Source organism: Solea senegalensis, linkage group LG12 (genome assembly GCF_019176455.1).
Source record: "Solea senegalensis isolate Sse05_10M linkage group LG12, IFAPA_SoseM_1, whole genome shotgun sequence".
NCBI classification, from domain to species: Eukaryota; Metazoa; Chordata; class Actinopteri; order Pleuronectiformes; family Soleidae; genus Solea; species Solea senegalensis.
The window spans coordinates 23,995,555-24,021,597 of NC_058032.1; the positions used below are offsets into that span (position 1 = coordinate 23,995,555).

Below are 26,043 nucleotides of genomic sequence, written 5' to 3' on the forward strand. Positions count from 1 at the left end.
GCGCAGCTCTACTCAGTAATCTCAGCCGTCCCAGGCTGTACACAGCGGGCCGGCTGATGTCTGCGCTCACTCAAATCTGTCTGATTCTCATCACACACAGAGAGAGAGAGACAGAAAAAAAAACTCAAGTCGAGACTGAATGCAGACGCTGCACCGCACAACTCGCCCTGGCAGGCAAAGCTGTCACCATCGAGTTTACTCCCGTCCTCTGAGGAGACAATCCAGCTACGAAAACAGTCCGCCGGTGCCTCGAATCATGAGAAGCAGCGAGGGTAGACGGAGAGAGAGAGAAGCTCAGGTGACGTAATCTCAAATTAGTGGGATTATCATGAGGGGAAATTTGTCTTTGACTTAACAAGTCACACGGTGCGTTCAATGAGGATAAGGAAAAACGTTACTTGTGCTAAATCAAATGTCTCAGAGTCATGATAATGCAAACTGGGAGTCAAATTACTCACTTATGCTCCATGGTTCCTGACCACACGCTGAGACCTGGAAATAACAGACAAAGTCGATACAGATGTCGAAATTCACAGCCGTTTGTGTTCGGACGGATGAGGACACCGTGTTTATGCTCCGTCGACTCAAAGAACTGTCCGTCTACTGCAAACACGCGTAATCCCACTTCATATGCTGACGAGTAGCTGCCGGCTAAAGTTTCTATCACCTGTGAGGTGACCAACGTGACACAATTCATCCAGTAAGTCAATCCCCAGCGAGTGCTTGTATCAGACCAAGTGGTAACTGGTTGAATCTGAACTCCTGGAGATTCACATTTTGAGGTTTTAGCTAACGGGAATTCACAAACGTTACAGACGACAGAGGCTCCTATTGGATAATAACAGCTGTATCTGCAACAGTATTTATATTGCGCGACGACTCGCTCTACCACTGAGCTACCTTCGCCCGTTGTCCTCTCATATAAACTCTACTTTATCATCCATTATCGTCATGAAAGACCTGAAACTAGCTAGCTAACTAGCTTGTGGCTATTTAATATACACTTATTTCCTGGCTGACATTGTGTGTATTGTATACGGGACGAGGACGAGCTACTGTTCGACTAAACTGTGCGTGGAAACCGTTCCTGGATGTCCCAAAGCTGAACTAAAGTTTTTAAAAGATGTTATCTCTGCTGCATCGCTGGCTTTTAGTGGCTGTGACGAATCGCCCGCCCTCAGCTCCCCACAAAGTCTTAAGATCTCGAGTATTTCTTGAACCTTTCGTGTGACCCATTTTACCACCTCTATCCATCCCCTACGTTCACTTTGACTGCTTTTGTATTTTCACCCCCTCCCCTCTCCCCGCCTACCCACCCACCCGCCCGCCTCCTCTCCAAGGGTTTAACCTCAGGTCACCACCAACTTCTTAATCAGTCCAGCACATGACCATTCCTTTCAATCCCCACATACCAGGAGAGAAGCACTCCCTGATACAGTATATTACAATAAAGAGCTCAGGTCCCAAAATCGAGGGACCATATCCCCGTATGAAAGCCGCGGCCCCCGATACATCAATAGACAGATTTGGTTGTGGGGCAGTGGGGAAGGGCTGTGAAGCACTTCTCCAGAAAATCCACACTTCAAAAGAACCCAGTATTAGACTGAGGAGGGGGGGTCGGTGGTGTGTGTGTGTGTGTGAGAGGATAGAGTCCCTCTACAAAGTCTGCGATGCCAATCCACTGTGGTCACCGAGAGAAAAGAAAGAAAGAAAGAAAGAAAGAACGGGAGGAAAAAAACAAAAAATCTGAAGGGAACTGAGATGTTAATGTGTGTGTTCTCGGAATTCTTTGAGGGATGTGGCCCGAGTTTCAAAGAGCATAATGGTTACCAGTCGCCTTATCATCATTTTTGATGTTTTAACGCTCGAAAAATTCGCCGCCTGCAACCTCCTACTGTCAGCGCCGCGTGATTTCCGACTGTTAGTCTCTCTGTTGTGATCTCATTATACGGCTCTTTCACCCAACGTCAGGAAGACGGCCGCAAAGGCGGCGCTGTCGAAAAAGAAGGGATGTGTGTGGGGGAGAAAGGGGTGTAATTTCCTGGGTTAGCCAAAGAGCCCAAAGGTTAGAGGTCAAAAAGTCCTCAGGAGGGGTGAGAGTTCAACCTCTCGCAGTTGTATTTCTTTTGCCCGCTCATAAAACCCACAGAGTCACCCCCCCAACCCCGCAGCAAAACTAGCACGACTGCCTTTTGTATTCACATTATCTCAAATCACATAATAATCCCTTGGTTCAGTTTGCTCTCCTAATCTGTGTGCAAGATTACAAGATTTGGCCGTGAAGGGGCATGAGATGAATAACTTGAATTGACAAACCAAGGTTACAACACCGGTTTCATACTAACACACCGAAATATGAACTTTATCACTTTACCATTCAGGTTCACTGGGCATGCTCAGTTACAGTTGTACACAAGAAGTTGATTCTTTCCTCTTCAGTTGTTTGTTTTCCACTTCAGGAAGTATGACTGACAAGAAATGTCGTTTCCGTTATGAGACGGACAAAGAGTTGAAACTCAAAGGGCAAAGTAGGTCAAGCTGAGCTTTTTTTTGCCCATCATTTTTGGGGGGCACTAAAATCCCAAGGCAGCGTGGACAGAAGATGTAACCAGAGCAGAACTGACTCCTTTATAGTAGTCCCTGAGTACCACATCGGTAATACTGCAAGAATGGTGTAAGAATGATGACAAACCAAGAACTCTTCTGAGTTTGCACCCAAGAATTCAGCCTCCAAAAAAAGATTTTTGGCCAACCCTCGGGCCGCAACACTAGCTCGTGTAAAGGAACACGCTGAGGAGCACACATCCAGAAAATGACTCCACCCCGTCACACAACCTGGAAGTCGGCCCAGACTGAGAACCACATACAGTATTTATCAGGAGGGAAACAGAGCCGGGGGCCCACTTCAAAGACGGGCCTCGATAAGAGTGACCTGATAACCTCAGACCAGTTGTACTACACTCTCAGATTAGCGGCCGTGGCTCTCTGGGTGTCATGAACTTGTAAAAACAAGACCCAATAAGCTCAAGAACAGGAATTGACCGGTGTTAAACTTGGACGATAGATTAAAATGTGTGTTTTTGTTGGTGCAGTTTCAGGTCTCGGGGAGAAAGCATAGAATACACACACAGAGTGTACAGTAGTGCATATTTCAAATGTATATAAAAGATCAGTGGAAAAAAAAAAAAGGTTGTTTCCTGGAAAGATTTCAAAAAGGTTCCAGTCATTATTGATAAGAACATGCTTGTGTCTGGTGGTAGATTTCTTGTGTACCCCATCAAGGGAATTCCATATCCAGTCAGTAAGGCTTCCAATTTTGTCAAACTAGCAGAGTATGAGCAACAGTGGACGTGTAGCCATTCAAATTCGGTATTTCCCGGAATTACACTGCACAGAGCCACTGATAGATTGGATAACACGGATATTAATAAATATTTTTGAGAAGCATTTGGTCATTTCCCTCCAGAAAAAAAATGGTTTCCCCCAATTTTACCCCCTAAAACTTTGTCCCAAAAGTACTTTTGTAGCAGAAGACCACAACAGGCCATGGCCAAGTGGAAATAGGGAACTTCAAGTCCCCACCAGGTCAAAGGCCTGGGGTACCCCTGCTCCCTGGGCACTGCTAATTCTAGGAAGGTTTTTAGTAGAGGATAAGTTATATGCAAAGAATTTACCTCAGGGGATTACTAAAGTACAATAATAACTAAAAAAGGGGCCAGAAAAGTGGGACCAGATAATACCTGATATTCTGGTATGAAAAGTGAAGCCCAGGAAGTAGCAGTTAGCTACCAGGGGGCAAAAATAACTCAGTTTGAATGGAGTTCTATGGGAAAAGGAGCTTCTACTGCTCCCCATTTTTTATGCACCGTCTATGTGCATGCTGCGGTTTGAACACTAGTCTTAGCGTCAGGGGTCTCCCTCCCTGGAAGTGAAGAGCACTCTCCTGCAAATGAAGACGACAAACAACCTCTGCCACTCGGTTGGTGACGGGGACTCGGGAGAGGGAGAGAGTGTCGCCGGGGTCAGAGACTGAAACGGCAAACACCTCCGCGGCCACTTGACGGGGTGGAAAAAAGAGAGGGCGAGACAAGGGTGGCAGAGTGTTTGAGAGAGGGTGGGAGTAGCACTTGAGGCCCGAATGGAAGACACAAGCCTCCCAGCAGCAGCAGTCAGAGGCAGGGGGACACAGGGGCTACTGTTCCCATTGAGGTCTTTGTCTCCCAAGCCATCTCTTGTTTTTCCTTCGCAAACCGTGGGCACAATGAAGGCGGCGTGCTCCCCTCCCCTCGCGTAAAAGGGGCTGTCAATACTGGACCTATCAGACCCTGAATGGCCAAATCAGCCTTCCCATGAAAATCAAGTCAATGACCTGCTTCCCCTGGCTCTCCTCCTTGTGAAGTGGGTGACAGCTATAATTTCAATAAGTAAAACAGAGAGAGAGGGAGAGCAAGGAGAGGAGAAAGAGGGAGTTCTCGCACATGTTGCTGAGGGGACTCGGCCGCAGACTCGGCATCCTCATATAAAATGCATTAATTCCTTCGCTGTGAGCTCACCGTAAATGATTTGATTGTGGCCGATTCGACATAGTTTTTTTCTTCGAGCGCTGAAAAAACACAGAAAGAAGAAAGAAGGAGGAAGAAAAGGAAAAGGAAACAAGATGCCCGGGAATGCTAAAGACAATTTTGAGGCAAACATTTAACTTCAGCCTTCTGACCCAATCAAGTGGAAGAGAAGACAGGCTTTGTCCACCTTGGCCCATCCGAGGAAAGTTCGCAGACGGGAGGGAAGGGGTAGAAAGAGAGGAGGAAAAAGAAATGTAAAGATTTTGCCAAGCTTTTGTCACGCCTTAAGGACTGGCTTAGTCAATTGCTGTCAGATCAAGAAGACAGGGAGAAAAACAGCCGTGGTTGCCTTATAAAAAAAAAAACACCTTTTCTCGCAGCCAAGTCGGGGGAGAGAGAGAGAGAGAGAGTTCCCCATAGACAGAATTACACAGTTACTTTTAAAGGATTTGCATTTAAAAGATGGCGCGCTGGCCTGAATGCGGCTCGTTTCCCCCTCCGTGGCCATAGAAACAGCAGAAAAGGTGGAAAATTCAGTCCACTGAACTTTAAACGACTTTATTAAAGTGTCACTAATCAGACGTGAAAGACACAAGGTTTTAGTGTTTGGGCAACGTTACAGAAAAACTCAAGCTTAATGACCTGTTAAGAGCATTAGTTTTGAAAAGACTTGTTGATGTCCTGTTCCATAACAAAGAAGTGACCTTTGCCTCATGCCAGGAAAAATTAATTCCCCAAATATTCCAGGAATTTGACTCAAGCATTCGGGACATTTTTACATACGGGGTTTAATTGGACGACGACTGTCGTTTGTAGGTTAACTACCAAAACTACTACTTATTAGTGTGTCAGGAGCATTCTGTGTCTTTTTAGACACATTTCAGTCCAAAACTGTGGATTGTTGTCGTCTTCTTTTATGTCCCGGCCTCTTTAATTACTTCCAGGTTGAAGACAAACGGTGGAATATGTATATATATATATATATATATATATATACATACATATATATATATATATATATATATATACATATGTATATATACATATGTATATATATATATATGTATATATATATATATATATATATACATATATATGTATATATATATATATGCAGAAAACCTTAGCCAGTTAGGGTCCAGGAAGCATTATCTGGGTGTCGTAGTGTGAAAAATTAATTTTTTTGAGTCAGACTAAAGTGTTAACACGTCTTTTAACCCTCGGAACCTTTTCGTTACTATGTCAAAACATGTATGCAGAGGCTATAAGAATATATGTGCAGTATACAGTGTCTTATATCCTTTTTTTCAGCATATATATAAACACACCTGAGCAAAAAAAGTACTACAAATTTGCAAAATTAGGAACATTTGGAAATACACTACAGTTCAAAGTTTGCTCGACTTGTTTTTTTATGAAAAAAATAAATGAGAAACAGTCAGGTTTAAGTCCCGTTTTAGTAACACAGTAACTCGATTTTTTCCTAAACCTTCTTGTGTTTGAGGATTTCTGCTATCGAGCCAGTCGCTTCATGAAAACACATTTTTAAGCCCCTATTTCTTCATAATGATGTAAGTGCAGCGATCTGCGTTCAACACAAGATATCAGCGTATATTCAAAGAAATACTGTCTTTCCCACTTTGGTCCCAGAGGACAACTGAGGGAGTCATCTCCAGCGTCGTCACCAGCTGTGGAAATCCAGCAGCGTACCAATTTTTACAGATTACACGTGATAAACACGCGATTCAGACACTTTCTGGCATGCGTTTCCCACCCCTCAGAAAAAGCCAAATTCCTAAGCAGAAAATTGCTACCATTACAGCTGTAATGGGATAACAACCCCAAGAATAATCCCTCGCTAACAATGGCGAGGCCTGAAAAGAGTCATGTGAGTCGTGTTTGGTGTCTGCCAGAGGAGCACGGGCGTTCTACAGCCACCGGCCGGGCGATGTAATCTCTGTGCTTCCATCCACACAGAAGTGATGGACCTCATTTTCATTCAGGAGGCTGTGGGGATGGAGGGGGAGTAGTTTGGGTGTCTTCTGATTGTTGTTGTGGGTTTTGAAGGGGGTTGGTTGATGAATTAGCATCGGTGCTGCAGAATAAAAAAACTGAGCCTCTGATCTTCCCCGGCTGGTCTTAATCATATACACGCACTAAATGAATCATCCCGGGACTTCGCCCAAGTTCATTTGAATGCGAGAATTAATTACAGCCGGAGTGGAGCTAATGTATGCAGATGAGCGGAAAAACAACAATGTAAACAACGCCGACAATCGGGGTAATGGTTGCAGCGGGGCTAATTTGTGTCATGATGATATTTTAGTTTTGCGAAGGGAGCAAAAGTCTAATGAGGGGGAAACAAACAAGAAGAAGCTTCTTTTTGGTAAAAAAAAAAAAGGTGAGAGGTTTCCAGATTGATGTGGAAGGGATGCGTTATTGGCCTGACTCGTGAATAATCAGTGTTGTGATAAACTGCGAGGCGTGCAGACGCGTGCACCGTCTCACCCAAAACTGAATCAGTTGTCATCCTGGTTTACGTACAAACATTCCCCAAAAATCGGCGCCAAAATGACACATCACGCCAACGATGCAGCATCATTATCAAGTATCCTCAGTTACAACAAAACAAATAAAGCCCTCAGCTAATAAATTCATATCGCATCAAAGAACTATTTTACTTCTCCGGCACAAGAAAAGAACACTGATGCTCAGCCATTAAGTTAATTAGCTGAACACTCCAGACCAGATAATGAGGGGATCATGTGAGGACATTTTCATGTAGTTCCGTTTACGTTAAAAATTGGTATTTTAAAGTAGTTTTCCTGCCATTTTGACATCAAATTTGTCAGAGCACTGAGGCCACGCCTTTTGACGCAAATAACTTAACTTGTTTGGAACGTACGGACTGAGTTTGGCGTGGCTAGCTCAAACATGCTAGGACGACTTCGTTCGTTTTTTGTTTTTCCAAAATGGCCGACTTCTGGGTGGGCGGGGCTAATGAAAGTACGTTGGAGATTTGTTCCGGAATCATGAGAGCAACAAGTGCACCAAGTTTGGTTAAAATCGGAAACAACTATGTGCGGAAAATTTCGCATTTTAACGCAATTTTGGCCAAAAACACACTCACCAAATGTAATCGCAATCCAGCGACTTTCGTCTGACCATTACCCGACTTTAGGGGGCTCTACAGGTTTGTGCCCTATGCCACTATCGCATTTTTCACAGACCCGACCTCAGTGCCAAATTTCAAGAGTTTTTTTGCCCGTTAGCCCCCTCAAAAATGAGCGGAAGGCCACGAGTAAATTATAATCTGAAGGATAAGTTATCCAAACACTTGACTAAACCGATGACATCTAAGATCAAATGTATTTAAGCTGCTGAGGGAAATGTCTCAGTACACACTGAGGTTTTCAGAGCTTCATTTTTTTGCTTAAAAACCAGCTGCTTACAGCTGGAAATCAGACTAACGAGTGACACACATACGGTAAAAGCTGTGCTCTATTAAAAAACAAAAACCACACCATTTAACTTTCAGGAAACTTTAAGAAAAAAAAGAAGAGTAAGCACAGAAGGAAGTTAAAGGGTTTGGTGCTAATTCTCTCTGAGTTCATTACCATGAGGGAGTCATTTAAGAAAATCCACTTTAATCATTGATCAAGTGCAGCTTTGAAGAGTTTTCTTATGAAACGACATGAAACGGACAACAAACAAACAAACAAGCAGCTGGTGATGTTGACATTTTACCTCATTATTACCCCAGGATGAATATGTGATGTTTTTTGCGATGTTTCCATATAAAACTTTTCAGTATAATGCCAATAGAGTGGGAGAGAACGACACTTCTGCTCCTACTTAACTCTGTTTGTCATTGTACACTTGTTTATTTGTGATGTTTTTAGACTTTCTACAGTATTTTATCGTTTTATTATCTGTTTTATTGTTTGTTATTAGGTCTATTAGGTCTTGTGTTTCTACACTTTATGGGTTTTTATTTATCTCTGATGTACAGCTGTTGTTTTTAATAAATAAAGTTGGATAGGACTGGATCTTAAAACACAATGGGGGGAGTGGCACATGTGTTTTATCCCACCAAAAAATGCAAATTAACTTAACAAACAAAGGTTTTAGGACTGGAACAATGAAGCGATTAACTGGTCATTTCTCAATGACTAAATGAATCTCGTCTTCCTGGTTCCTTTGTTCCATAAAAGTAATAAATGAATCAATAAAACTGAATCATCTTGGTTGGAGGACAAAACGAGACATTGGACAACATCATGATTTTGAATTTTTAGGAAATACTCAACATTTTCTTAAATTTTATGGACCAAATGAGAAAATAATGGATAGATTAGTCGCAGCCCGAACTGATTTATTTGTAAATTCTTACTTGAGGTTTGGGTTCAGAGTCAAAAGCTGTTCTTTGTTCTCAACAATCAACTATTCGTCTCACTATTCTTGATTTTCCTGTTTCTGAAAAGTTTTTCTTTCGCTAAGTGTAGTTTATTTAGTCTTTGATATATAAATGTGCTCCAGTTCTACGACTAGAACATCAAAAAGTACCCAAAGACCAAATCACGAACCCAAATAAAAGTGCACACTTCAACTTTTGTGAGGATTAAGTGATGAAACTGCAGTGTTACACAAACACTTGATGAAAGAGCAGCAGAGTGTCGGCCCCCACAGGCGCTGAGCACATGAGGGACAGACAGACTGAATATAGCGCGCTGTTTTACTGCCGGCCCTGCAGCGAGGCATGATGGGAAGTAATAACCACATCATTACCAGCCGTGCCTCCGTCTTGTCAGTCGTCAGAGGGGAAAAAGGGAAGCACGCGGAGTTCACGCTCGGGCTGTCAGTCCAACACGCTGTCGGACTCTGTCTCACACACACACAGATACTGTACACACACATTTATCCGCCTGATGAAACACAATCACTGCTTTTCTTTTTTAAAAGAGTGACACCCTCACTTACACACACACACACACACGCTGCTTGTTTAGCTGCCAAGACAAGAAGCAGTGCTTCCGCTCAAGTCCTGCCAAGTGAGGTGAAAGGTCACATGATTCACTGCGAGGAGTCCTTAAGAGTGCGGCTCACTCAGTCATTATCAAAATAACCGCGTCACGTGACAGGAAGCCTCCGCGCCGAGTGGGCGGGGATTAGCACCAAACTAGCTAGCTGACACACAAGCTCCCCTTCTCTGTTTAAATTTAGTTTCCTCTGTAAAAAAAAAAGTATATATATATATTAGAGCTGTAGTGTGACTTTTAAAGGTAAACAAATGTCCACTACATTCACACCATTACATTTAAGTCACGACTGAGAAGGTGGAAGCAAGTAACTACATGTAGCGCTAGCCTAGCATTTCCTACTACAGCAGGGGTGTCACGATTCTCCAAATCCTTGATTATAAGGTTTGTTCTTCAGTGTGAAAAGCACTTGAGGAACTAACTGTGTCATTTTTGTATTGAGCTGAAAATCGCCACAGCAGCCAACAAACACACGTCGATGTAATATCTGATCACCCTCGATGTTATTGTCACATAATTACACTTTTCCGGGACAGAGAGTTCATAACGATCCGTCAGTCAACTGCACGCCAGCCAAGTTTCCTCCGTCATTGTCGGCGAGCTACGTGACAGGGACAGAGACGCTGAGGACGGGGCGCCAAGATTTGGTGGACTGCGCAAAACGACGTCCGCTAGAACAGGTTTGTGTTGTAAGGTAAGTGTGTAAGGACACATAAAACACCTTAACCTGACCTTAACTTAAACTCATCCCAGACGCTGAACCCCTGAGAAGTCCTTTAAATCGTCCTCACAACGCCAAAGTGTGACGACTTCAAACTGACCTCAAAACATCCAACTGTCTTGACTAGAGCTGCAACTAGCGATTATTTACATAATCGATTAATCGTTTGGTCCATAAAATATTAGAAAACCTTCAAATGTTTTGTTGTTTTTCATATCTGGAACTTTTAATGATTTCTTTGTTATCCAGAGCAGCGAAATGAAGAATTTAAGAAGCTTAAACAGTCGGAAATCTTGTTTTAATCATGAAAAAAGCTTCCAACCGATTAATCGATTATCAAAATAGTTGTCGATTAATTTAGTAATCGACTAATGAGAGATTGTTTAAGCTCTAGTCTTGACACCTGCCCTCACAAAAATGTCCTTCCAATGCTGCACACAAATGTCCTTCCAATGTCAAAATGAGTGTCCTCTTCACAAAGTGTCCTCACGACAATGGCTTTCAGCCACGATTTGTCCTCACAATAGAAGAGACGTGAGCGCACACACAAAACACAAACACACACAAAGCATACAGAGTGTGGACAGCTTTGTGTTTGAAAAGGACGGAGCGTCAGGTCAACTCTGAGGACAACACTTTGTTAAATTGCACCTCGACACCTTCACACAATAGCGGCAGGGTGAAATGAGGACAGCAGCGTCCGCGGGAAAAAGAGAAGAAATAAAAAGACGTCAAAACAGCACATTGTCAAGCAAATGTAATGGAAACCAGAAACCTGCTGCTTTTCTGCAAGGACTCAACAACAGTCGGACTTCTCCTTTGACATTTCACCAACTTCAATAAAAACATAAAAAGCACGAGGGCGGCTCAGGTGCCACGAGGACGTGGACGTCCCTGCTGCACCAGCTGCTTTCTATTAAACACAGTGAGTTATTTCTGATTCTCACTTTGATTGTTCAAAAACCGGCGTTAAAAACCGCATTTTTGTTTAACTTTTGCATGAAAGTTTTAAGACAATCAGCACAAGACAGAAATATTCAGGGTTATTGCAACAGCAGCAGCAACTCTCTGACAATCTCCTCCGATGAGATAATAATCCCTTCCTAAAGTGAGGCTCGCGCTCTGCCGTTATTGTCTCGCTTTGACCACACGCCGGGACATTCCTGCTCGGCTTCGCGCTCCAACAACCGCCGCACTTCTGCAAAGTCATCCGCGGGACGGCGACGTGAACGAGCGATTGAATGGTGGAGGCAGGATTGGGATTAGCGGTACGCTTTACCCCCCTTTGTTTTTTGTCGGCAGGATTATAGAGAAACTACTTCTCCGCCTGCGTCTCCTCCTCCTCCTTTCTCTCCCGCACTCGTCTCTGCATGCAATCACTTCACCTGCGACGGGAGCACACCTGCTCCCAATCTAATCATCCAGCACATGAGCACTTATTTCCTGGTTCTCCGGGCCACCAGTCCCCAGATTGTTGCAGACCTCTGTGGGGTAAACGTCACGGCTCTCTCGGATATACAATACTGTCACACTTCTGCTCCTAGTGACAAAATCTGCCACTTTACTGGGATTTGGGATTTGATCCCGAACTTGTGGAGAGAGCGACATCAAATTGCAACACGCAAAAAACTGTCTTTCTGAACAGATACCTCTGGATGTAAAAAGAAGAAATATTGCTTTTATGGCGGACTGATCCTTCAACCACTCAAACTTTCCCTTTTCATTTCCCCGAGGGAAGTTTTTAAGTAGTAAAAATGTGGTCTAAGAGTTTGAGAAAACTTTGCTGAAGTGGTCAAGATATATATGTATATGTGTGTATATGTATAGTATTTTCTCTCCTTAACATACTCCAGCGTTTCAATAAAGCTATGATTTTTAAATTAAAGGGGAATATTCTTGATGTGGGCCCTATGGAAATAGAATTGAACACTGATGTGGTGACGGTTGCACGCTTGCCGTTCAGACCCGTTTACCACGTGAATGATCAGAAAACAAAAGGGAACAAAAAAAACCTGAAAAACGGCTACAATAAAAGAGGAGAAGGACCTTAAATCACAGGAGATAAGTCAGAGGAATCTCAAGGTCCAACAGGCCGTCAAATGAAGAGCACGGGCAGAGTTATGACTAACACTCTCGAGTAGCGTGATTTAAAAAACTTTTAACAACGTGCATAGAAATTCTGCACCGGAAAAAGTCAAGCAGGGACATTTTGAGAGCTGAAATATTTCAATTCCAAAATTGAAACCAGCTGCTAATCGACTGCGGCTGGTCTTTCTTTTTCTTTTTCTTTTTTTTCCTTCTTCTTTTTCGGGGGGTTAAAGGACCCTGCAGAGCAGAGATGGCAAAGAAAAGACCGTGCAATTTTCCCCAAACTTGGAAAGCAATAATCACAGCAACAAAAGCAAGAGAAAAATAGGTATGAATGGTGAATCACAATAAGGCTTAATAAAGTTCTGAGCTCGTGCAGGAGCTGCAGAGCATCTCCTGATGGAAAACTCATAAAAAATAAGAGGGGAGATAACAATAACACAGGCTCCCGCTCTCTGGTGCCAGTCTATCTTTGCTTGTCTCTCGTCTCTGACACTAAAGCCGTAGACTCCCTCCGCTGCCCCCCCCCCGTCCCTCTAAATGATCTGTCCGAGCTGTGGGAGATACCTCTTCCTGCCCCCGGGGGTCGCTTGTCTTACCACAAGCTGTGGTGACGAGGTGTGTGTGTGTGTGTGTGTGTGAGAACACTGCAAACGAGACAGAAACGTTTGATGTCCCAGGAGGTGGAGGGAGGGGAAAAAAAGACAGTAAATGTCACCGTGTGGAGGTGCCGCTGATGGACGGCGAGCAGGAAGTGAGATGTGCCAGAAGAGCAGCAGGAGTGAGCTCTTTTTCTTTTTTTTTGGTCACAGAGCACAGAGACGGGGTCAAAACAATGGAAATGTGCGAGCGTTTGTTGACGCGCGGTCGCGTCACGTGGTAAGAACAAATCATTCCGTAGCTGGGATCCATTATTACCGCAGAGGAGTGGAGCCAAAATCAACCCCCCCCTCCTTGCTCTACCTCTTTCTCTCCAACTCCCTGTGTTTTACAAGTGAAAGTAGTGGAACATTTTTTATTTTTTTTCCCCCCTTCCTTTCAGAGCTGGATGGACTCGGTCATATTTTATGGTCCCTTCAGAGTCAACAGAGGAGAGAGTGATGAAGAAATCTCTGGGATGCAGTCACACGCGCACACACACACACACACACACACACACACACACACACACACACACACACACACACACACACACGTGGGCTCACAATCACAGCGACCACCTGATCGCTCCCACCTCAGCGGCTCCCAATCAACCACGTCGCGGTCGAGCGACTGCAAAGCTTTGGAAACTTCAGATCACAGCTTTTCTGATTGCAAACCTTTTCGATCACGCGCGATTCCGTCAGAAGAAGAGGAATCGTTTGCACGTTGGGTCCGAACATGTGCCGCGGGAATGACCTTCCGTCCAAATGAGGCGCGACAATCAAAGTCACAGAATAGGAGAAATTCGTCTCTTGTATAAAAATAAAACTCGGCGGTTTATTATTCTAACCTGACGTCCTGCGTTGGGGGGGGGAAGAGTTTTGAGCACACACGACCGCAGAGGCGGCATTTTTTTATCCTTTTATTACTCATGTGTGTTCCTTCTTCTGTAAACATCATTTAGAGGCAAAAGCGGTGCTTTAAAAATAGAGAGTGTAAATAATTTTTTTTTTTTTGCCTTAACCTGTTTAGAGTAGCAGCAGGGTGTGGCGACCGCAGCAGGACAATTCACTTCGCCGCGAAAGAGCGAGAGAGAGAGGGAGAGAAAGAGAGCTGCAAAAAGTTCACCGAGCGCCGCTGAGATCACGACGTTTGTTTACACTGCGTTTAAAACCGTATCAGTTTCACTGACACCGCTAAACGGCCGACGCGTCTCCGTAGCAACATCAAAACAAACGCCCAAAAACAAGGTCTGAGTACCAGGTTTAGTTGCATTATCAAGTAAAACTCTCTTATTTTTTAGCACATATTTACCCCTGTAAACTTATTTATCAATGATGAAAGTATAACATGATAACTGCTATCAGTATATTTAATCATAACCATTGCTGTATTTAACCCGGATTACGACAAATCTTGAAACTTATGTCAAGAATCTACTGGTTATTTTTACTTAAAACCCTGATTAACTCTTAGAACACAGAGCATTTTGGCTAGACAACCTATAGGAAATGTGATGAAAGATTGTCTTTATAAACAATATAAACACACCTGAGCATAAAGTACTCATAATGTTTAAGATTGGATTGAATTTGGGACATTTGGAAATATTTAACTTGGCTTGTAACGGCCTATTTTTGTGACTTCTGCAGAATTATCGCTACGATATATCGCGACATAAAATGAATCAAATGAATCACAACTTTGAATATGTGACCTATAAACACACAACCCCCGGACGTCCAAATAAGGAGTTGTGTATTATTCCCACGTGATCACTAAGGGTTAAAACAATGAAATTTAGCAAATTATGGGGAATTATGTTAAATATTTAATAATATCGGAGTTCTCCCTCTTGCGTTAACGTGTAAAAGTCAATATTTCGATGGTACCTCGTCTTGTTTTGAAGATCAGATGTCAGAAAAACGTAACCTTTTTACTGTTTTAGTAAAAGTAATGAGGTCGAGAGGGTCAGTAGTTTGGTTCCAGGCTTCTTGAGCGTCCTTGGGCAAGAAACTGAAACCTAAATTAGTCCAGGCGGTTTGTGTAAAACATAAAGATCATTGACTGTGTGTTTTCCATATCTTTTACTACATTTACCCAGATTTTTGTCCATGTCCAGATTGTAATCGGGTTAAAAAGAAGTCAAACCACTATTTGACTCTCTGTCCAAGTCCCAAAGAAAAGCTTTAATGTTGGTCTACTGTGGTCAAACGGCTGTGAATGCTTTTCAAAATAAAGTCACGCTCCGTTACGACACAAAGGGAACGTAGAAAAACACTAATAAATAACGCAATAAGAGGATATAACTTCATCACGGCTCGGCGTGACTCAGCAGAGTTCAAAAGGTTTCCCGATGATCGTATTTGACAGTGACATAATCATAATAATCTGAAAAGAAAGTCTGTGGCGACCATTCAAGGGAGTTTTCGGACTTGTGGCGAGCGTGTGTTAGTGTGTGTTTCTGGCTCGCGCGCATGAGCGAATGTTTATCCAAACTTTTATGGCGACTGCCTAATAAAACGGACGGACGCTCGCGAGGCCAGCTCGCCCGCAGGTCCGACGACCACCTACGCGGGCGGACGCGCCGCCTCCTCGATGACCGTCTCAAAGCGGCGCGCCCAGCCACGTTACGGCGTGAAATACAACTGTGGTTGTCGATACCACCCCCTCCCCGTTTCTCAAGCACATGTGCATGAGAAAAGACACACTCAGAATATTGCAATTAGACCGTGAATTACATGACGCAAGGATGCGGTTCGTTCTGCCTCAGTCCTCATCCTGTTCTCGTAAAAAAAAACGGGCCTTCTGCAGAGCGTGGAGTTTTAATACAAAGCGTGTGTACGAGACAAATGTAATCAAAGCTGTTTTTGTTTTAATTCAATAAAAAAAAAAAAAAAAAAAGGACATTGCAAGCACAGCTTCGGGGGAGTATCCGTAACACCGCTCGACCTTTCCTGTGGGAGCCGCGCTCATCGGCGTTTCAGCGCCGTATTAAAACTCTCACACAAGGAAATAAATACACAAACGAAAACCAGCCACCGTATCAAGTTGTCCAGCCGTACATGACCTTCTCCTCTCTGCCTGGTTGACCTGGCTGGCTTAACGGGTTTTATATTTCAGACTGGCTTTTCTTTCTCTCTCTTTTTTTTCTCTCTCCTCGCTGCCTAATCACATTTCCCTTCCCCGGGTTCACGTTGGAGAAGGTTTTCAGGATCCCCGGAACAAGGAGGCGAGCAGAGAGAGGGAACCAATGAGAGGCAAAAGAGACTTTGAAGTCCGTTGCCAATGAGATTTATGAATCAGGCTGGTCCACAACACAAGAGGGAAACACAAACAGTCTCCCAGAGACACAAAGATGGATAAAACAGAGATCAGGCTAGCCATGGCAACAAAGATCCACACTAATTTCTATATCTGACTCAACCATCTGCAACCACACAACTGTTTTTCACTATCGCTGGGCGGGCAGATCACATCCGACCATCTTTCTTTCTTCACACATGATGCCTGCCCTGCCCCTCGCCTCTTCCTCCCCGTGATTCCCCGCTACCGGGCCCGTGTCTGGCACTCCCAGAACCCACCACTCCCAATAACACCGTCTGACACGTCCGCAAACCCTCCCAAAGCTACTCCAGTACATCGCTTTACCCGGTGAAGGACCATTAGGGAGGAAAGCTGGCTGACAGCGGCATCCACGCACACACTCCTAAATCTGCCAAAGCGAGACGCTGGCACAGACCAAGAAATAACAAAAGTCTCCCGGATTGCGGACAGGGCTGTGCAACGCTTTATCTGCGGAGGCAAAACAAAGGAAGGCCTGCAGAACACTCTGATCCGTGTTTACTTTCAACGGAGAACAATGCCTCCAAGAGGGACGGGGCAAGGACTGATGTGGCACTTCAGGGACCCAACCCCCCACCGCTCTCGCAAAAATGCACTAGATTCTCAGAGTTTAAGAAAACAGTGTAAAACACTCGGGTCTCACTGGGGTTGGAGGGTTTGAATGTGAGGAGGAGGAGGCTGATGAAGGGAGGGAGCATGGAAGACGAGAAACAGAGACAGTTGAGGTGACAGGGAAATCTCTGTGATGTCTTTATCACAATGTTATAGTAGCTGTTTTTCTTTCTTTTTCTTTTATGTATAGGATCACAGGCTTCCCAGTATCAGCAGTGGAGTTACGTCAGTCGTGAATCACAAACGTGAGCGTAGCGCGTGACCTAAATTTCATCCGTGTAAACTCAGTTGGCGGTTGTTTTTGGGGCAAAAGAAGACGTAACCGTGGAATCTTGAGATTATATCAAGAAATATACAAGGAAATAGAAATTAGGGCAATCTCTTGGTGAGATATTGCTGTCAGTCAGTCAGTCATCATCTAACCGCTTTATCCTCCACCAGAGGGTCGCGGGGGGTGCTGTGCCAATCTCAGCTACATCGGGCGATAGGCGGGGTACACCCTGGACAGTTCGCCAGTCCATCGCAGGGCCACACACAACTAGAGACAAACGACCATTCACACTCACACTCACTCCTACGGTCAATTTAGAGTGTCCAATTTACCTAATCCCCACACTGCATGTTTTTGGACTGTGGGAGGAAGCCGGAGAACCCGGAGACAGCCCAGGCACACACGGGGAGAATATGCAAACTCCATGCAGAAAGGCCCTTGTTCCAACCGGGGCTCGAACCCGGGTCTTCCCGCTGCAAGGCGAGAGTGCTAACCACTACACCACCGTGTGACCCTATTGCCGAAACTGGACCTACGGAAATCTGTAAATATGACCTTGCCCCACAAACAAGCAATCACTGAAACCCAGAAAATGTGCAATACAACACTCCACCAAACTTAACTTAAAAAAGAAATCCTTGATTATAAAGAGCAGAACCTCCCTCACTGATTCCTCTCTGATTCACACCTGATGTCACATCACTTCATCTGTGCAGCGCTGGTCGGTGGGCTTAACGTCCGGATGTGATGAATCAAAACTTCTACTGGAATACAAAACATCCTCCTTTAAAAACTATGAATGGAATCTAGAATGGCTAACAATGGATACTCCGTTGCCAGGAAATCATCTTTCTCTCAAGGTTATGAGGTCATTTTGACAGCATTCCAACAAGCTACTGGAATACATCCATCACATATGACCAAATAATGGCAAACAATAACAGTTAGACTTACTGAGGGGGAAAAATGACAGGAAACAACCCAGAGTCTCTTTTTTCACCTTTTATCATCGATAAAGCTGGCTCTGCCAAATTCTTTGTCTGAGTGTTTCCAAAACATCACACACGGTGCACAGAGGAGGAGGAGGGGGGAAACATGCCGACTTTGCCCTCACGCATCCAATCAATGGAGAGAATTGGGAAATGGAGAATGTGAAAGGGTCACAACCCCAGGGATGGAAATAATCCCCCAGTTGCTACTGGGTATATGGTGTATAAACACAGAACTGGAAAAACATTAGTCTAAGTCTGGAGGTTTACACTATTGTACAAGAGCACACGCTTTGACTCTCCTTTCACGGAGAAGTCCAACTCTTTGAATGTGACCTACTGAGAAAACAATAAAGCTCGTAACGACTGCCCACCGAAGGCCCTCTAAGTAGATTACTCCCACATTTTTGGGTCTCACGCTTCTCAAAAGTGGACAGACTGACTGCCCCGGCCAGGTGGAAACCAAAGCAATATATATTCTGTCATTAACCCGGCGGTAGACTCTGCAGGAAAGCAGATCGTCATCTTAGCCGCAGGCAAAGTGAGACAACACTCGATATTCCCATTTGGCCCGTGAAAGCCTTTAAGTTAACTTGGCTAATGCGATTTCGCCCCTCAGTAATCCTTGATTTCAATAATATGCCAGTTTGTCTCTGAAAAACACACGCGGCCGCCTCGGGTTTCAGTTTCCATAGACGCGGCGGTTCGAAAAAAGGCATCAATTACATCTGTCGCCGGCGTCCCGCTAATCTGAACGGCTTAAATAATTTCACGTGCGGCTTTTTCGTCCTCCAATGTGGCCGCACGTTTCAAACACATGTCACACCTTGAAAATTCCAACGGCTCGTACGAAGTATGAGTGAAATAACAAACACGAACAGAATCCTCGACATTTACTTTCAAGAGAAGAGATTCATCGCACAACAATGAGCGGCTTAAATTTCACTCGCTCTGCGCTCGGCGTCATTTTCACAGAGTCTTAAGAGGTCATCCAATTTGAATGGTCACTTATTGCCTGTGGAGCAGGTTGGTGGTGGTATGAAGGTACCTCAAGACCACCCGAGTGCCAAAACAGCCTCAGGGTCAAAGGCTCAAAGTAGCAGCGGCCTTCATGATACATACCATGGAAACCATGATGGGCTTTGAACCTGAAACAGGAGACCTGCATGATTTTATGTCCACAGTGGAGGGAAATTAAAAAATGAGGGTTCTCTTTTCTTTCTTTTTTTTCGATTTGTACAGTTCATATCCGCTGATAAGAACATTTCTGGTCACGAGAACACGAGAAGCGCTCATGCAGACGACACGCAACGTTCATTTCCCCTTCCCCCGGACCGCGCAGACATTAGAGAAAGAACATTAAAGGCGATTTTTACGGCTAGTTTGTTTCTGGACACGGGAACAATAAAGTTGCACCGTGCCAAAGAACAGGGCCTTCTTTCTCATGTCCAAGAAAGTTCTGATTTAATATCAGGAGGAATTTAATTCACGAGAAGACAAATTAAATAGATCTTTCTGTTTTTGGAGCGTCCCTTTTTTTTTTGTTCGGATCTTGATCCCATTAAAATTTCATTCGAAAAATCTCCAGCAGCGGCCAGGACTCTTTGTCACGTATCTAAATAAGTACTGGCACTTCACTCTGGCACATTGTGCGCTGTGGTTACTGGTTTTTAGTGCCTTGTTTTTACAGTATTTTGTTTTTATTGTCAGGTTTTTCCTACATTTCAATGTATTATAAACTTTTTTAGTGTGTTTTGAGGCAGGTGCAATTCTTATTTCTTATTTTTGGTCCTATTTTTCTGTATATTTTTGAATTACACATCCTTTCTGTGCTGTGTATTGTGTTATTCTGCAGCTGTTGTATCACTTTTGGCCGGGGATAAATTCCCCTGTGGGTACAATAAAGCATATTTGATTTGAATAGGTGGCTTTCCCGTGTCTGTAGGGGGAAAAAAAAGAGTTAGTGGAGCACTGACCTCAGCACGCTGTGTTCTGGGCTGGTTGGCGTCGCTCTCGATGGCGTACACATCCACCAGGTAGAGGTCGGAGCCCTTCTCTCGGTCCAGCTCCGCCGCCGTCTGTATCACTCCAGTGTTGCGGCCGATGGTGAAAAGGCGCCCCACGGCTTTCCCACCACTCCGCACCGCCACGATGAAATACTCCACTCTGCTGGCGGAGCCCCGTGGGCTGGAGGCATCGAGGGAGATGACATTGGTGCCCGGCGGCTGGCCCTCTTTAAGGATGGTGATGTATTTGGGCTGGGAGAACACGGGCCCGTCCAGCCCTTGAAGGATGATGGTCATCTCTGTCCTGGAGGTCTTGCGGTTCATGCCGTGGTCAGTGGCCGACACCGTGAGCGTGTACATGAGCCGGGAGGGCACCAGCTGGGAGGCCAGGCGAATGTCCCCACTGTACCTGTCCATGATGAAGGTGTCCGAGTCTCCTTCCACGAGCTCGTACTCCACCTCCCCGTTTTCCCCCTCATCGGGGTCAAAGGCCACCACTGTTGTCAGGATGGAGCCGATGACTATGTTGGGCTCGGCCACGAGGGCGTTCTGTGACAGGAAAGTGGGGACGTTGTCGTTCAGGTCCGTGACCCATATTGTGACATTTTTCAGGGCAAAGCGGCGGAATTCCACAGGAAAAGCCTGATCTGTGGCTTTGACGGTCAGCTCAAACAGGTTGGAGAATTCCCTGTCTATTTCTCTGTTGGTGAAAATGAGCCCAGTGCTCGAGTCGATGTTGAAGTGGCTCCCCCGAGGGATCTGCTGAACAATGGAGTACTCCAGCTCCCCGTTGATGTCTGCGTCCGTGTCATGAGCCGTAATCATCATGACTGAGGAGGAAACGGGAAGATTCTCCGGGATGGATTTGAAGATGTCACCGGGAGTAAATATGGGAGGATTGTCATTAAAGTCCCTGACTTGGATCACTACGGGGATGGATGAGGAGCGCTGCGGCCTGCCATTGTCCTTTGCAGTGATGTTGAGCTTGTAAAACGACTGCGTTTCAAAGTCCAGCCTTTTCACCAGAAAGATGCTGCCAGTGTTGGGGCTGATGCTGAACGTGCCGTGGTTGTTTGTGGCGGTGATGCTGTACGTTATGTCTGCGTTTTGGCCTGAGTCGGCATCGGTGGCTGTCACAGATGCCACCAACTCCCCGATCCTCATGTTCTCTAAGACGTCCACAGACAGGGAGGATTTAGGGAAGGAGGGGGAGTTGTCATTCTCATCCAGGATGCTGATGCTGAGCATGCAGGAGGAGGACAGGGGCACCGCTCCAGCATCAGCAGCTATGATTTTCAAAGAATAAGAGGATGTAGATTCATAGTCCAGCTTTCCCACGAGGGTGACCTGTCCGGAGCTGCCGTCAATCAAAAACTGTCCCTCTTCGTTGCCCTCGGTGATGAGATATTGAACCAGTCCATTTTTGTTCTCGTCCACATCAGAGGCAGAGACTCTGAGCAGCTGTGTCATGTTCTGTGCTGACTCTGAGATGGAGGCCTGGTAAATGTCTTTGGTGAATTTAGGCGTGTTGTCGTTGATGTCTTGAATGTAAACTTGCACTTTGGCCTGGTCTCTGAGGGGCCTGGGGAGACCCTGGTCCGACGAGACGACCACGAAGCTGAACACGGCGGCGCCTCTTTGTCTCATGAGCGACTCGCGGTCCAACTGCAGCGTGCTGGTCAACTCCCCTGTGATGGTGTTCAGCTCAAAGTTGGGCTGCGGAGTCTCAAACGTATATCTGACCTCACTGTTTGGACCAAAGTCCTTATCCTCGGCAAAAACCCGCCCGACCAGCGACCCCCGCGCCTGCTCCTCCTCAAAGTGAAACACATAATTGGTGCTGTTGAACAGGGGCCGGTTGTCGTTCACGTCGTCCAGAATCACAGTGACGTTGACAGTGGCGCTGAGCGGCTCCACAGCTCTGTCCTTGGCCACGACCACTAAGTTATATCTGTCCTGCACTTCTCTGTCCAGCTCCGTTTTGATGTACAGCTGTCCGTCTGGAAAAATGCCAAACACGTCGCCTACGTTGCCGCCGGCGACGTCGTACATTATCTCCCCGTTCAGACCCGAGTCTTTGTCGGCGGCCTCCACTTTGAAAAAGCGGCTGTTGACCGGCTCCGACTCCAGGATGATGACCTCGTACGAGAGCTGGTCGAACACCGGCGAGTTGTCGTTCACGTCGTAGACACTGACGATGAGGACGAGGCTGGACGTGTGCTGAGGGACCCCCATGTCTGATGCAGTGACCTCCACCTCGTAAGAGCTCGTGGTGACCTCCAGTGGCCCAGTCAGTGTGATGAGGCCTCGCTTCTCATGAATATGAAACAGTCCTTTTGGGTTTTGTTTGAGGCTGTAGACCACCATGCCATTCAGGCCCTCGTCAGGATCCGCAGCCCTGGCCTGGAATATGACATGGCCTGTGCTCCAGTTCTCCACGGCACTCACGTGCTCCACGGCGTGAATGAAACGAGGGGCATTGTCATTTAAGTCCTTCACGGTGATGTTAACAAAAGCCTCCCCTGTGATCTCCCCTGCTCTGGCCACAACTTTCAGCTGATAAAAGCCCTGCTCCTCTCTGTCTATCTGACTGGATGCTGTGATCTGACCCGCGCCGTTTACGGCAAAGAGCCCCCTTTGGTCTCCCGAGGTGATGAGATATGAGATGTTAGTGTTTAAGTCGACCGTCGTGGCCGACACGGTGCCTATCACCGCCCCCGCGCCTATGTTTTCAAACATGACAAAGCTGTAGACTCTCTGACTGAAGACGGGCGGGTTGTCCTGTGTGTCTATGACAGTTACAGTCACGATGGCCTGTGTGTGTGAGCGCAGGCCGCCGCCATCTGCTGCTGTCACCTGCAGCTGGTAAGCAGTTTTCTCCTCTCTATCCAGAGGCACTAGAGTGGTAATTTTCCCCGCGTTGCTATTAATGCGGAATTTGGACGCGTCTCCGGCCGTGATTATATATTTGACTGTGCCGTTTCGACCTAAATCGGGATCTGTGGCTGAAACTGTGGTGACATAAGAACCCGAGGGCTCATTTTCTTTCACATTGGCAAAATACTGCACCGGGTAGAAAACTGGCCTATTGTCATTGATATCCCTCAGGGTGATGTTGACTTTTCCTACAGAGTGCAGAGGGGGGCTGCCCGCATCTGCTGCCTGCACATGCAGTAAGTAGGAGGCCTGATCCTCTCTGTCTAGCTCCACGGCTGTGCTTAATCGCCCCGACGCGGCGTCCAGGCGAAACAGCTCCCGGACACTGGCTGGAGTCTCTGCATCAAACGAGAACCGGATAGTTCCGTTGGCCCCGAGGTCGTCGTCTGACGCAGACAGCAGCGCCAGCTCGGTGCCAGCGGGAGCGTGCTCCACCAGGGAAACGTGATACGTGCTCTGGGTAAATGTGGGCACTTGGTCGTTCACGTCAGTGATGTTGATTATCAGTTTAGTGTACGAAATCTTGGGCTGCAGCCCCTGGTCTTTGGCACTAATGTTAAGTACTATTTCAGATGCTACTTCTCTATCCAGCAAAGCTGCACTGGTAACCAGACCACTGTTTTCACTGATGGAAAACCAGCCCAAAGCGTTTCCAGACACCAGGGAGTAGCGCAGGTTGGCATTCTGCCCAGAGTCGCCATCTGTTGCAGAAACCCCTTTAATGTAGCTGCCTTTTGGAATGTCTTCACTGATGTCTACTCTGTACAGTGTTTCCTGAAATATGGGCGGGTGATCGTTGATATCATTCACAAAAATAACCAAACTGGCAAAGGAGGAGCGCGCCACGGGCTTGCCGTTGTCCGACACCGACACGGTCAGGTTGTACGAGGAGATTCTCTCTCTGTCTAACACGCTGGCCACTTTGATCAGACTCAAATTGGGCACGGGAGACGTCTGCACTTCAAAGTGCCGCTGCTCGTTGCCGCCTAAGATGGAAACGGATATGTTGCCATTAGCTGTGGGCGAGTCGGAGTCTGAGACGGTGAGCAGAGCCACGACTGTGCCGATCTGAGCGTTCTCGTCCACCGAGGCAAACTTGGACGTGGTGGGGAAATACCGAAACTTCACCACGGGGTCATTATCGTTCACGTCTAACAGTTTTATCGTGGCTTCTGTTCTGCCGGACAGAGACGGCACGCCGTTATCTACAGCATGGATAGTCAGGGAATACTCTTTCTTACTCTCATAATCCAAACCCTCCTTTATTGTAATAATGCCAACTTTGGGGTCAATTTGGAACGGCGTCCCCTCATCCAAAAAGTACCTGATTTCAGCATTAGCTCCCTCATCCTGGTCTGACGCTGTGATCTGGAGGACACTGGAGCCTACTGCTGCATCCTCATACACACTGGTCTGATACTGGTCTTGATCAAACACAGGGGGGTTGTCGTTTATGTCCTGAATGGTGACGTTTACTTGCAGGTAGCCAAACTTTTTCGGGTCCCCTTTGTCCTCCACCTCGACCAGGAGCTGGTAGAAGGGGGTCACCTCCCTGTCCAAGCCTCCGGTTGAGACCAGGTGCAGGAACGCGCCCTCTCCGCTCGGATTGACTGTAATATCCAGGCGGAACCTCCTGCGCTCGTTGCCCTTTACTATTCTGTACGTGGTGTGGTCCACGCCGTTACTCCCAATGTCTGCGTCGGTGGCGGTGTCCAGGATCACCTGCCTGCCGCTGCTCGCGTCCTCCTTGAAAGACACGACTATGGACGCGTCCGGGAAAACCGGCGAGTTGTCGTTAATATCCAACACGACTATCCGGACCTCGGTGGGGTACGTGGGCTGGCTGGACAGCACCACCACGTTGATGACATCACTCTGCAGAACCTCCCTGTCAATCACGGAGGAGGCGTAGATGACCCCCGTGGTGCCGTTGATGGCGAAAAGTCTGTGGCTCTCGCTGAAGCGGTACGTGAAGCTGGGCTTGGTCTCGATCTGGCCCACGTAGGTGCCGACGGGCTGCTCCTCCAGGACCTGGAACTCTTGGCGCACTTGGCTGGACGCGGAGTCGCGCGACAGAGTCCACAGCGTCAGCAGAACCAAGTGAAACCGGCTTAAACTCCTACCTGCGTGCGCCATGGTCAGTGAGCCAGTCCAGCGTTCTCAGACAGAGTCCATGCCGGACGATGCATCCACTTCACACAAGTTGCAAAGCCACTAACGCATTGTGCAAAAGGAGAAAACTCAATGAGAAACGCAGCAACAGCTCCTTTCCGCGCGTCTTCAGTGTCCCAAACTTTTCCACAGGCGCGTTATTCTATCCCGCTGCCGCTGCTGCTGCTGCTGCTGCGCGCTCCTCCACTGCAACTAAATCCTCTGAATGGAGACAATGATTCCTGCAGATCAGGAACAGCAACAAAAAAGTTTCACTTCAACTCCACGGGAAAGCAACACACGCACAAACAGAAGCTCCGTGGCGCGCGCCGCGATGCGTAAAAACCCAAAGTTTATCCAAAGTTGGAGCGCAGAGTCCGAGGCGCTGTGTCGAGCCCACGCAGCGCGTCCCGTGGAATAACGGTGCAGGCGCTTCAGTCATATTGTGCTCAGGAGTCTCAGTGAGTTAGGACAAAGCTGGAGTTGGACAAACTCCCTCCCATCGCGGATCCCATTGGATGGTGAGTGTGCGCCTGCCCGCCCGCCCTCCCACAGCCTCCCACAGCAGCTTCCCCACTGTGTCCCACGACTGTGGATGAGGATGTCAATCTAATGAGACAGGTAACGATGCCCCGAGCGCTCCTCATTACCTCAAAAAAGTGTCTTTAAAAAGCACAAGA

The 26,043-nt window shown here is 46.4% G+C and overlaps 1 protein-coding gene across 1 annotated transcript in view; it reads right to left on the minus strand.

The window, feature by feature from the left end:
- Positions 1-25,786, minus strand: part of LOC122778181 (protocadherin Fat 4) — a 104,897-nt gene extending 79,111 nt beyond the window's left edge. Inside the window, exon 1 of the mRNA XM_044039808.1 lies at positions 20,246-25,786. Within this exon, the coding sequence (XP_043895743.1) occupies positions 20,246-25,348 (5,103 nt within the window). The 5' untranslated portion in view covers positions 25,349-25,786. The remainder of the gene's footprint in view (positions 1-20,245) is intronic.
- Positions 25,787-26,043: the final 257 nt, after the last annotated feature.